General features: G+C 47.3%; 1 protein-coding gene across 3 annotated transcripts in view; it reads left to right on the top strand.

The window, feature by feature from the left end:
- The window catches only part of rai14 (retinoic acid induced 14), a 39,166-nt gene that overhangs the window by 7,844 nt on the left and 17,647 nt on the right, over window positions 1–13,675 (top strand). For all 3 annotated transcript variants that reach the window (XM_060050279.1, XM_060050280.1, XM_060050278.1), the window contains 2 exons: window positions 9,529–9,659; window positions 13,097–13,185. In XM_060050279.1, the coding sequence (XP_059906262.1) occupies window positions 9,529–9,659; window positions 13,097–13,185 (220 nt within the window). The remainder of the gene's footprint in view (window positions 1–9,528; window positions 9,660–13,096; window positions 13,186–13,675) is intronic.

The raw sequence follows: 13,675 nt of genomic DNA, 5'->3' as shown, positions 1-13,675 counted from the left end.
TGTGTGTGTGTGTGTGTGTGTGTGTGTGTGTGTGTGTGTGTGTGTGTGTGTGTGTGTGTGTGTGTCTGTGTGGATACATGTTTATATATCTTAGCAGAAGGGGTTAAGAGCTCTGTGTGTGTGCATGTAGTTGTGTGTGTGTGTGTCTGTATTTATGTGTGTCTTTAATTGGCTGGGTGGGTGGGGTAGGGTCTGAGTATCTGAGTATCGCTCTGGACAGATGAAAGCCATGTTGGACGTTATAATGGCATGGATTGAAGTTGTTTGGCTCTTAAATGATTCTGGCTGATCGCTGGTGGTTGAACTCGGTCAGGCTCTCTCTAAACAGGAGGCTGATGGGAACAAAGACAGCACTAACCAGCCGCTCCGTGCACAAGACAAAGGGAAGTGGCCCTGGGCTTGTTTAGAAATGGATCCAATTAAAGCAGGAACAGCCCAGGCCGCCTCTTCACTCCCTATCTCCTGTTTACATGAGGCGCATGCAAGAAGGGAAACACACCGTCAGCCAATAGGGAGACTTCTCTTAGTGTGTGTGTGTGTGTGTGTGTGTGTGTGTGTGTGTGTGTGTGTGTGTGTGTGTGTGTGTGCGTGTGCGTGCGTGCGTGCATGCGTGCGTGCGGGTGTGTGTGGCAACATGGCTGCCTGGGTAGGTACACATTGCTTCACAGGGCATAACCACCACACCTTGATGAAGTTATGCCATTTATACGTTCGGATCACTGATCGCAAAACAAGGGCATCGGTTTAGAGAGGAAGAGGGAGGGATGGAGGAATGGAAGGGAAGGGCGGGGGGGGGGGGGGGGTGATGGCAGCTAAGCAAAGGAGGGAGGCGGAAGGGGGAGTGGGAGAAGTGAAGGGAGATAAGGGGTAGGATGAGGAGGAAGCCAGGCGAGAGAAGGGAAGACTTGGGAGGAGAGGACAGTGAGAGCCTGGGACTGAGCTAGAGGGAGGCAGTTGGCTGCCGCCCCCCCCCTGTCTCCTGCTGGTGTTTGGCTGCAGAGGAGCCGCAGCAACAGGCATGCCGAGGAGGAGCGTGATGGAGAGGTCTAGCCGCAGACGTTGCCGTGGAAACTAGACACTTTGTCGTCAGGATGGCTACATGTTTTTGTCTAATCGTCGTTGTTATGGTTTACAAATATTGGACGTTATGAAATAGTGCTCTGGCCGTGGGAGGATGTTTTCCTTCTAATGTTTCTAACATATTTGTGTGTTTGTTTTTGGAGCGTCACATAACCAGATGTACCATAAAACACTTTGACTGCCGAAGGACCGGGGAAAACATAGAAGAGAGAAGAAGTCCGCTATATTATGCAAAGATCAAGTTCTTCTGAAAATGGTCTTTCGATGGTCTTGATTTCAGGAAACATTTCCTCCCAAGAGTGCATCCTATTGTATTCACAAATAACTCAAAGGAGCATCCTTGCAAACTTTCACTTCATCTTTGCAGATCTGCAAAACAAAGTGAAGTGTGTGTGTGTGTGTGTGTGTGTGTGTGTGTGTGTGTGTGTGTGTGTGTGTGTGTGTGTGTGTGTGTGTGTGTGTGTGTGTGTGTGTGTGTGTGTGTGTGTGTGTGTGTGTGTGTGTGTGAACTGCTGAAATGTTAACGTGCACGAAATGCCTCGGCCCATTGTTCCAGAAGAACCACCAGATCTAGTAAAGGAGTATTGCACCTCAAGCCGAGCCCTGGCTATTAATAGGAGCAGGAAGGCTATTTGTGTCAGCAGGAAGCCTTGCCAAGTCTATTTTCTTCCTGAGCCCTTCAGCAAACGGCCTATCCTGGAGTCACACCGGGGACGTTACGGCTCGAAGCAGTGCTTCGCTGACTCCATTCTGAAAGATTGCATTTTTCAATGCATGCATTTTTAACCAATAAGCATATTCAGTGTTCTAACAATAGACCGCGGACCACAGGGGACCCGGACACTGGAGACCATATCGGTCAGCTACACAATGTACTGCACTACGGTACAACTCATCTCAGATACCTAGTTCACACCCTCAACCGCACCAAGGAAACAGCCACTACACTATACGATATATATCTGCAATGAAGTGGCCGTCTGATGAGACAGCATCCCCGTTCCCCCCAAAATACCCTCACAGGAAATAGTTCTGCAATACATCTCAAATGAGAGGGATCTTGTTTCGGTCTAGCAGAACACAAAGAGGATGTAGCTAATGGTGGTGTGGTGAGAGTTGGGTTGCGATAGTAGCTGGTAAGAGATGACCTGGATGTGCACTACTGTTCTCTTCGTTTGGCCTTCACTCTGCACTTTGTAGTTTAAAACACAGCATCCTTCCTCTAGGGGACAAAAGTCTGCTCTTTGTTAGACATGGAAATTGGGGGAATTGAGGGCAGAATTGTGAACAATTCTGCTCTCTCTTTCACAGTTTCCGGGCCTGTGAACTAGGGTGTGTGTGTGTGTGTGTGTGTGTGTGTGTGTGTGTGTGTGTGTGTGTGTGTGTGTGTGTGTGTGTGTGTGTGTGTGTGTGTGTGTGTGTGTGTGTGTGTGTGTGTGTGTGTGTGTGTGTGTGTGTGTGTGTGAGCGCGCAGAATTTTGTGTGTGAGTGGCTGGAGGGGGCAGTAACCAGCTCCAGTTCGGATTCTAGCAAAAGGGAACCATTGTTTGGGGATATTCGAGCATCTGCTTTGTTGCAGATAAGCGGCATTGAAGTCACCAACTGTTGCTGATCAAAAGACCCTCACTGTATATCTCTCTCTCTCTCTCTCTCTCTCTCTCTCTCTCTCTCTCTCTCTCTCTCTCTCTCTCTCTCTCTCTCTCTCTCTCTCTCTCTCTCTCTCTCTCTCTCTCTCTCTCTCTCTCTCTCTCTCTCTCTCTCTCTCTCTCTCTCTCTGTGTGTCCTGTGACTGTCTACTTTCTTTGTTGTGTTCCCTCGTTTTGTTCTTTTTCCTCCCACTCCTTTCTAACCACAACGTTTACTTTTTAGCATTCAGTGGCGGCTCGCTGTCCTTTCATCTCGCCCGGCCATTCATCGCTCTCCTCCGCTTATGCTGATTCGTCCTTCGTTCTGCGCTGCTAACACACCGTCTGAACAGAGGACGGATACATAAACACACAATCCCCCTTGTGTATGAAAGAGATATAATGTGCATGTGAACTCAATATTGAGACCAGGAACACGACTGTTCATGACTTGGTTTAGTGAATGTTTTCCTTTGGCCTACTTGGGGTATTTGTTTTATTTGCCCACAAAACCTCATTTTTAATGTTGGTCTTTATTGAACTGGTGTAACATTGTAACATTCCTCATAAATACTTATTAATGAATGAAATCCCAAGAAGCAAGGATAGAAACTTACGATTCGGTCCACAGATGTTTCTCTTTCTCTGGCAAAGCAACATCACATTTGTCACCGTTGAAGCTCGATGAAGAACTGTTGGTCCTCCATGTACCCTCATATGTTGTGTACAGCTCCATGAGTCTTGCACTCGAGAAGCTGTTGCTCTTGTCTCTCCGTCATAAAGGCTGTGGTACCTTCATCTCTGGTCTCTCTGTCTGAACGATTGTGGTACTTTCATCTCTGGTCTCTTCATCATAAAGGCTGTGGTACATTCATATCTGGTCTCTCCATCAGTGGTACCTACCTACATCTCTCTCTCCATCATAAAGGCTGTGGTACCTTCATCTCTGGTCTCTCTGTCTGAACGATTGTGGTACTTTCATCTCTGGTCTCTCCATCATAAAGGCTGTGCTGTGGTACCTTCATATCTGGTCTCTTCATCAGTGGTACCTACATCTCTCTCCATCATAAAGGCTGTGGTACCTTAATCTCTGGTCTCTCCATCAGTGGTACCACCAACGTCTCTGGTCTCTCCATCATAAAGGCTGTGGTACCTTCATATCTGGTCTCTCCATCAGTGGTACCTACATCTCTCTCTCCATCATAAAGGCTGTGGCACCTTCATCTCTGGTCTCTCCATCAGTGGTACCTACGTCTCTGGTCTCTCCATCATAAAGGCTGTAGTACCTTCATATCTGGTCTCTCCATCAGTGGTACCTACATCTCTTGTCTCTCCGTCTGAAAGGCTGTGGTACCTTCATCTCTGGTCTCTCCATCAGTGGTACCTACGTCTCTGGTCTCCATCATAAAGGCTGTAGTACCTTAATATCTGGTCTCTCCATCAGTGGTACCTACATCTCTTGTCTCTCCGTCTGAAAGGCTGTGGTACCTTCATCTCTGGTTTCACCGTCTGTGGTACCTTCATCTCTTGTCTTTCCTTCTAAACGGCTGTGATACCTTAATCTCTTGTCGCTGTCTGAAAGGCTGTGGTACCTTCGTCTCTGGTCTCTCCATCTATGGTACCTTCATCTCTGGTCTCTCCATCTCTGGTACTTTCATCTCTTGTCTCTCCTTCTGAACGGCTGTGGTACCTTCATTGAAGGAGCCCGTTGGAGAACCCTGGTGTTCTCTTCAGGAACATTCCTTTGTTAAGTGCGAGCCGGTTTATGTAAATAGCTGTGGTATTCAGGCCCTTGCATGCATCCGTTTGCACACAACAGCTCTTGACTCACTGTGGAGTGAGAAGCTGTGTGTTCTGCATGGGAACACCAGTGTTGTGGCACTGGTTTAATCTGTTATTTATGAATGTTTTTTTATTGCAGGCCGTGTGACTCAGGTTTCGCAGAACAGGCGAGTGAGGTTTGATCAGAGTTGTTATTAATTCAGTGGAAAATATACACAAGGAGTTCTGGAGCATCGAGGACTACAACGGTTAATGAGATTAAATAGCTTTTTAATGACTTGGGTTAAAACTAGTTAAAATGTAGGGCTTACCCATAGTTTTTTCTCAATGTATCTCGATACGATTTCAATCAACAACAAGACATCAATCAAGATATATTAGTACTTTATTTTAATACACATTGATTTGGCACTAAATCAATACAAATATATCTACTTTGTAGAAGTTATGTATTCATTTGGCTCTTGCTGCTTCAGCCTATCCAGGAGGCAATCAAATAGCGACTAGCGGCGCCTCACATAACACAGATTGATTCGGTCTCATTTAGAAAGGGAAAACAGTGGAGTCTGGAACACAAATGTTTTTCTATCGATATAGATCTCCCTGAGTACTCTAAGTCTACAAACACGCCGCCTGCTGATGGAGGGCTTGCTGTGTCCCGCTCCCAGGACTGTTGTTCTTGGGAAGGGCCCTGGAAGAACAGCCTCTGGAACGCCGTCGCAAATAAGGAAAAAGTCTTTGCATAGAGAAAATAACGAAGTCTGCTTCTTGCGTAATGGGATGACACATAAATGTGCAGTCCTTTTGAATTTCTTCTGACTCAGGAATTTCGGGAGAATTATATAAAAGGGAACAAAGAAAACTCTATTTACAGAAGTATGGCGAAATGGACACCAAAATACATGTTTATATTGCATAGCACTTTAATGACATGGTGATACCATCTATTTCACAAATTACAGGAAATTGTTCCTGAAGACCAACTTGGAAATATTTTTGTTCCTCCCAATTTCAGTCTCTTTCTGTTTTTCACTCTCTCCTGCCAGGAATATGTTTTTGTATTGTTGCAACATTGTTGTAGACTCGTAGCCATTATTTCCAACAAAAACCCCCTAATTCACACACCTCTTCACTCTGTTTCGCTCCTCCTGGCTTCCATTGTGTTCTTGTGGGCACTGCTGAACAGGAAACACTTGAAGGTCCTTATCAGCCAGCTCTCGATGTGTCTCGATGAGTGTCCTGCCGGTGACGAGCACGGGAACCGACCAATCCCGAGCGGCCCCACCCTGAGCCCACTGTAAACACCCTTATCGTAGACGTCGTTATCTCAGATCAGAGGCGGAGAGAGGCTGCAGCCTTTTGGGTTTGAAGGTGGCTCTAAACGTACAACGGGATTAGTGCGACCCTCACCTTGGGGCCAGCCAGGCCCCCGTGGCCCTGAATGACCCCCGTGCATGAGAAAAATGTTTGAAAAAGTTATGCAAAAATCGACTTATCTCGAGACATCCACTAAGCCTTGATGAAGCCAGAGTTCAGGAGTTGTGTCACACATGGATTAGTCATGCATTTGCTTAAAGAAAATATTACTTAATATTAAATGCGGGGCTTTTCACCGGAAGAAAAAGCTTGGGACTTATGAGGCATAGAGGTCATAACCATTCCTGATAATAACATGCAATACTATTATTGAAACACAGGGCTGACATAATATGTTCTATGAAGGTTTGGATAATAGATGAGTTTGAATAGCTTGAATGAAATGGGTGTTTCGCTCGGTATTAAAGGGGTTGAAGTAGTGCTTAATATTGTTTTAAAGAACAGCCCCTATAATGATATGTGTGTGAGAGAACACAGAATGAAAAAGCTCACAAGCGTTGTGTTGTCGCTTCACGCTGCGGTTGAACTGGCTGTCACCAGGCTCCTCATCATCATTGTCCACGGCGATGTTACCAGCTGTGAAGGGGTTGTTCGGGGGAACAGGAGCAGGGCTGGTTTCTGCTCTACTTAAACCTGTCTGTTGGAATAAGGTCCATAACCATGACGCGCGCCTCTAGGCTGGAGTCTTGGTGCAGTAGTGGTAGAAATGTCCAGCGAGCTTCGAAGCAATAGTGGGAATTTAATTTGGCTTCAGAGTGAGATGTTATGTGTCTGAACAAGCAATTAGGGCTAGCGTCTTGAGCCACTTTTTTTGCTAATGTCATGTTGAATCCTATTGTGAGAACATAAATGAAGGGAGAAGTGGAGGGAGCCCGCGTTGCTGAGTGTACGGCCTTCTAGGATGCACCTATTCTGGGATGGTGTGCTGGCCTTGGCCGGGCTGCCACCTCAGCCTTCTCCTCATGTTTCACCACGTTCTAATCATAGTGATAGACTCTGTACCGGCCTCACGATCTCTGCTGTGCTACCGCTGCATGTGCTGCGTTTGGGCAGGAAACGCACACGCAAACCCAGTCATACACACACGCGCACACACAAAAACACACACAAGCATGGGCACACACACACACACACACACACACACACACACACACACACACACACACACACACACACACACACACACACACACACACACACACACACACAAGCATGTGCACACACACACACACACACACAAGCATGTGCACACACACACACACACACACACACACTCATGCACAAACACACACACACGCTCATGCACAACCACACAAACACACTCATGCACACACACACACACACACACACAAAGACAAGACACACACAAAATGATTTTCATCTGATGCTGACCTTTTTTATGCTCTGGCTGATCTTAACATGATCACGGTGTCTTGGCTCACGCTTTTTTCCATCTCCCGATGGGTGTCCTATTCGCCGATGTTGCTGCTTCTATATTGAGTAGATACGCTTCCTAGCGTGGCTTCTGCGATGATTATCCTCTTACACTAGAGGTAATTACTCATAGTTTCTTTGCAAGAGGTATGCCAAACCATCCTGCATTAATTCTGTATCGCACTGCATTGTTTAATTCTCTATCGCACTGCATTGACAGTAGACAACTGATTCCGCACTGCATTGCCAGTAGACAACTGAATCGCAGTTTTCTACTGGTGTCGGGTCATGAGGTTCATTCGTTGACTCCTTCCTCACCTTTCTATCTTGTTACTATGACCTTTGACCCCTGCAGGGCAACACCCCTCCCTAGCTTCTAATGGGAGGGAGATTGGCTTTTCTTCTTTCCTTTTTCTTTCTTCAATAGCCCGGCGTTATTTTTCCACCAGCCGTGCGAAAACAAATCACAGCGATAGCGGTAGCATATATCATGCCACTGAGGCTATTTGCATCTCCGGGCTGGCTCCAAACCGCCCTAACATAACTTACAGTACGCCAAGGCCGCTATTCCAGGGAGCTGGGGAGTGGAGCCCTGCGTCACGGGCAGGTCAGTAGGCCAACGGGTCAGATCTCACATCGCTTGGCCTAATATGTCCACAGAGAGCTTTGTCTGGGTTTCCCCTTCCTGCAGGATGAGTGTGTGAGAAGGTGACAGTTTACTGCCCTGCATGGGTTCAGATCCCCCCCCCCCCCCCCCCCCCCCCCCCGCTCATACCGATGGCGTTACATGGGAGAATGAAATGTGAGGCTTCTGAATGTCAGCCGGATGAGATTAATCAAGCAATACCGATGTCTGTGTTTCTCTCTCGGGTGAACATTATAAGACAAGTAGGCTTATTGCATCGATGATCTGTGCACAAACAGACTCCTCTCATTCGATTGGGTATCTCGACGCCATCTTGTTTTCCAGTGTTGGGTTCGCAGCAGCAACAAAATGGATAAAACGCCATAAAAGCGCTTGCATGTCTGGTTTAGAGACATAATAAACCGTTCTAGCCAAGATGGTTTCCATAAGGTTTGTTTTATAGTCACGGTTTTTGCTGTTCATGGTTTGGCCGCAGCGATTTACGGTCTGTGGTAGCGCGATTCGTTTTTTTCCCAACACTGATGAGTTTTCAATGTGCTGGTAAGGTGGACAAGGCTGGACACTGCATTAAAAACTGTACTGTGGTTGTGTTGCAGCTCTAAGACTGCAGATCGGTCAGGCTTTGCTGTCGTGTAAGCCTAACAGCTGGGCTATCTCTAGCTGAGCTGGCTGTCAACGTACACATCAAGACTCATTAGTTCGTTGTTTCCACCCCCTGCCTGTCTCCATGCACTTGCCCATTTAGATTATCCCTGTGTGAGCGGTTTACAAGCTCGCGTTTGCACTTCCGTACGGTTGTAAATGTGCCTTCGCAAAGTGTGTGCGTGCGTCTCCATGCTACATGTGTTGTACATCAATGTGTAACCTTATAGTGGGGCATTGTTGTTTTATCGCCACGGCACATGTTTTGCATATGCACATTCATAAATGCATTCATTGTTGTTTGGCGTTTAGTTATCACCGTGTCTTGTGTCGAAGTGTGTGTACATTTTGGTGTGTGTACACATTGTGGTGAGTTAGTCATGCATGTCCTACACAAGCTCCTTGTTTCATTACGTGTCATCTTGTAAAGCGAAACAATGTTCATGGTCCCATCGATCCCCATTATTATCACAAGGACAACAGGCCTTCTTGCTCAGAACACTTATTATGGGTCTGCTCCTGCTCTGTTCCAGAACAGGGGTAGCGCACTGGTGAGGATAGATCTATTAGCCGTGCCCTGGTGCATAAAGGAGCAGAGTCTTTTGTTGTTCTGAGCTTGAGATAAGATCAGTGTTTGCTTTTTCATGCATGTTTTTTTTCATCATCAACATTTTATACAGGACAAGATCAAATTAATTGTAATCTTTCCTTTGTTACTCTTTTTTCCTGTCTCTCTCCATCTCTGTCTCCGTCTCTCTCCCCCTAACTCACCTCTCCCCTCTCCAAAATACCTCCCTCTCCTCACCTCCCCACACTCACCACTCTCTCCTCCCTCGCCAACATCTCTCTCTCCACCATCCAACATCCTACTCTCGCTCCCTCTCCCTCCCTCTCTCACGCCCCCCTCCCCCCTCTCCCCCTCCCCCCTCTCCCCCTCCCCAGGTCAACGAGTGGAACAAGAATGACGAGCGTCTCCTGGTGTCCGTGGAGCACGGCGAGGTGGAGAAGGTGGCGTCGCTGCTGGCCAAGAAGGGAGCCAGCCCCGTCAAACTGGACAGCGAGGGCAAGTCTGCGTAAGTCCCCCATACCATCAGGGCCCTGACCTCTGTAGGCTACTGGCTGTTTGCACCACCCAGCCCTGACCTCTGTAGGCTACTGGCTGTTTGCACCACCCAGCCCTGACCTCTGTAGGCTACTGGCTGTTTGCACCACCCAGCCCTGACCTCTATAGGCTACTGGCTGTTTGCACCACCCAGCCCTGACCTCTATAGCCTACTGGCTGTATACACCACCCGGCCCTGAGTCTGTCCTCTGTTGACTACTGGCTGTTTACACCATCAGATGCACCACCTAATGGGTATTTGCATAGAAATCATGCTGTGGCATGCATTTCTTTTGTCGGGTTATTCGTAGCCCTGAATCAAATATAGTCCCAAAGTGCTTCACAGGTCACATTCCTCAACAAGGAAACAAACAATGAATCAATTATTACTATGATTAATAAATAATCTCCAGCTTATTCCAACTTGCAAAGCAATCGTTGCTTAACAGCCTAGAGTATATTTCTCACACCTATGAATGAATGACATTAGGATTAGTTAAAACCTCCACCCTCCTCTGTGCTCCTTCCTCCGCGCACCGACGGCTGCGTGTCCGTCCGGCAGCAGCCCAGAGCCAGGCTGTTGCTCAGGCCTCAACAGACGCATGACGTCGGTGTCATGGCACGCCGCTTTAATTCCTCTTCACAGCTTCAGAGCGAGTGTGGTCCCCAGAGGGAGCGCCAGGACACGTTAAACCGTACGCCGCCTCCTCCCCCCCCGCCGGGCGATGGAGCGACACTCAGCGGGGCGCTGGCGTTATGTCCGGGCCTTGGGTCCGGCCGCACACGCTAACCAGTCGGTCCAGTAGCTGGTTAGGTTGTACGTTCAATGGAAGATGTACAAAAGCGGGCTTTGGTAGTCGGCTGTTGACTGACTAAAGCGTTTCAGTTAAAAGATCATCTTCCGCAAATCCTTTCATTTATGTCTTAACAGGTTTTTAACAAAAAGTGTTGCTATAGTTGTGATTGGCTAAGGAACACAATATCGGGATTGTGTCTTTGTGTCTTTGAATGTAATATTATTTAAGTTGTCATAGCTTCATACTCTACCGGTTGTGTTATAATTCCCCGTCCAGTTGCACACTGGAGCCAACAGTGCAATTTGCCAGTAGGCTCATTAAGCAGGGTGTGAAGAACAACAAAAAAGAAGTGTTGTTGTTTGTTGAATGGAGGCTTTACGTACTGGCTGCTAAATAGTCCCGTACCAGTCCGTTGAGTCACTCAGGAGGAGCCCATGGGGTAGCATAGGCAACGGGTGTGTGTTGTCTAATTACCTCCCTCATTAAAATGTTTTTAATATGGAACAGGGCGGCCCTGTTCCAAGGCCATCTGTAGCCCACCACAATCCCACCAAGCGGCCTAATTAGCAGCATTGTTTTAACAACAGCGAGGGGCTTTAGAACAACACATATTCTTAGAAAAGACAACGAAGAGTCGGAGAAGGAGACTTGAGAATGGAAGTAGGATTGCTTACATGCAGAAGGAAGCTCTTACTGCTACTTTCACTTTATGGCGCTCACTTCTCTATAAGGCCGAGCCAACGGAGGAATGCGGGGTGTATTATTTTAATGACAACGTAAATTCTTCCCGCACTCTCTGAGATCATCCCGTCAGGGGTGGAATGTACGTCTGGGAGCCTTGCGTGCACATTCATGCGTGTTCAAACACCTGATTGCAGCCCAATAAAAAGGTGTTGAAGGTGATGTTAAAAACAATAAAAACACCAACAGAACATTCTTTCTCTGGACCCTTTTCGGAAGCAAAAACGTTGTGTTTCTCAGCTCTTCAGACCATTCAGCTCTTTGTTTCCAGAACAACAGGCCTTTATCGGTCCTGTGCAGCCCACCTCAGGCCGGTGAGTCAGCACTAGTCAGCGGCAGAGTGTCTGAGGGGGGATGACTTGGTGACTATAAATGCGTGAGCAGAGACTCCAGCCCAGGCTGACCCCTGCTGAAAGTGGTTCATCCTGCTGGGTCAGGTTGCCAGCGCGACAAAAGAAGCAGCCATTTCCCCCCCCCCCCCCCCCCCTCCCCTCCCCCCTTCTGTTCCGCGGTGCAGTCATTTAGTTAGTGATACTTATTATAAATTTGAGTTATCTTAAGTTTGATTCCTTGGAATCAGCATGTGTGTTCATTCTATGGCAACGCATGTATTCTTGGGGGACTGTTTTTCATGACTCCAGTGCATTTTATGAACCCACTTTACGCAACTCCACTCTGTAAGTGCGGTCTACAGTAAAACATACTCATTTTCCACGGCAGCGGGTAAAATCCCCCTTTATGCCCGTTCTCTAGCGCTGCTGTCTCCTTATTAGGACCACAATGATGCCAGCGTGACACGCTGGTTCTCTATGACTAGACTGTCATGATGGCCTCTCAAAAGAGCCTTCTCCAGGCCACTGAGGTCACCAAAGGCCAGCCGTAAGATCGTCAAATGAGTTTGAGTAACACAAGCTCCCTAAGAGCGACTACTGTTGTACAGGAGTCAGAGGGGAAGGTTTAAAGGGACAGGCCAGACCGCTGATGACCCAGACCCACTGTTAATAGCCGACCTCTACACTCTTGTCACACGACCCAGGGACTTCAATGTGTCCCAAATGTGTGCTTAAATGTAGCATCTCGTGCACACACACACACGCAGACACACAGACACAAACACAGTCACACAGACACACACATCAACACACACACACACACACACACACACACACACACACACACACACACACACACACACACACACACACACACACACACACACACACACACACACACACACACAGGCCCTCTTTGCACAAGTTGTTCCTATCCTTGACCCTCTGTTGCTGTGCGACTAGGTAGCAAAGACACACACATATGCACACACACACACACACACACACACACACACACACACACACACACACACACACACACACACACACACACACCTTTGTAAAGAGTGATGGATGTGTGGGTGCTGAAGGTCAGCCTCGATACTTCCACGACTCTTTTCGTCTCAACACAAAAGGGGCGTGTATAGCTTTTCTACAGTGATACAATTAAACTGAATGGCGCTCGCGTGTGTTTGTGTGTGTGTGTGTGTGTGTGTGTGTGTGTGTGTGTGTGTGTGTGTGTGTGTGTGTGTGTGTGTGTGTGTGTGTGTGTGTGTGTGTGTGTGTGTGTGTGTGTGTGTGTGTGTGTGTGTGACTGAATTGGCCATGTTCACAACATAAGGCCCTTTGGTTTGATCTCCGGCAACTTCTGATTTTCTCTGAACGGCTTGCCTTGAGCTTACGGGCAACCCCGTCCTGTTTCTTGGACAAATTATACACATAATTGTTGTTAATGTTTTGTCGTTCTTTCATTGTGTGTGTGTGTGTGTGTGTGTGTGTGTGTGTGTGTGTGTGTGTGTGTGTGTGTGTGTGTGTAGTCTCCATGTAGCGGCGATGCGAGGACTGACCGACTGTCTATCAGTGATCCTGGCCCATGGAGCAGACATGTCCATCACAGATGCAGCAGGTATGTACTGAACATTATCATTATCATCATGAGTTGGATTATAATTATTATTAAAGTTAGGGCAGGCAATGTTGAGCAACCAGCAAGAGCAAACTAAATTTAGTATCCAACTGAAAAAATCCCATACCTCCTTTCAGACCTCCCTCCAAGACACTCCCCCAAAACCTGACTAGCTCGCTAGCTTTAGTAATCGATCTCCCTAGCCTTCTGGAAGACACCTTGCAGTGAGTGCTTGTAGAGTGTGCAAAGGTAGGTAGGTAGACCGGTAGGCCATTCAATCATTTCATTTGTGGCAAATGAAATGATTGGACGAGCTTATAGAGCTTGTAAATCCGCCCCTTCCGTTAGACCCCCATGGGACCTTTGAGATCGTAAAATATGAATGGGTTTGTGGATTTAAAGGATAATTTTTCTGGACAAAAGTTTGGCCGTTTATTGTGCAATTGTTCAGTTAAAGGCTGTAGAGAAAACACAATGAGAAAGACTACAT

Source organism: Gadus macrocephalus, chromosome 4 (assembly GCF_031168955.1).
Source record: "Gadus macrocephalus chromosome 4, ASM3116895v1".
NCBI lineage: Eukaryota > Metazoa > Chordata > Actinopteri > Gadiformes > Gadidae > Gadus > Gadus macrocephalus.
The sequence above is the reverse complement of the archived record's forward strand: the minus strand, read 5'-3'. Positions and strand labels throughout refer to the sequence as shown.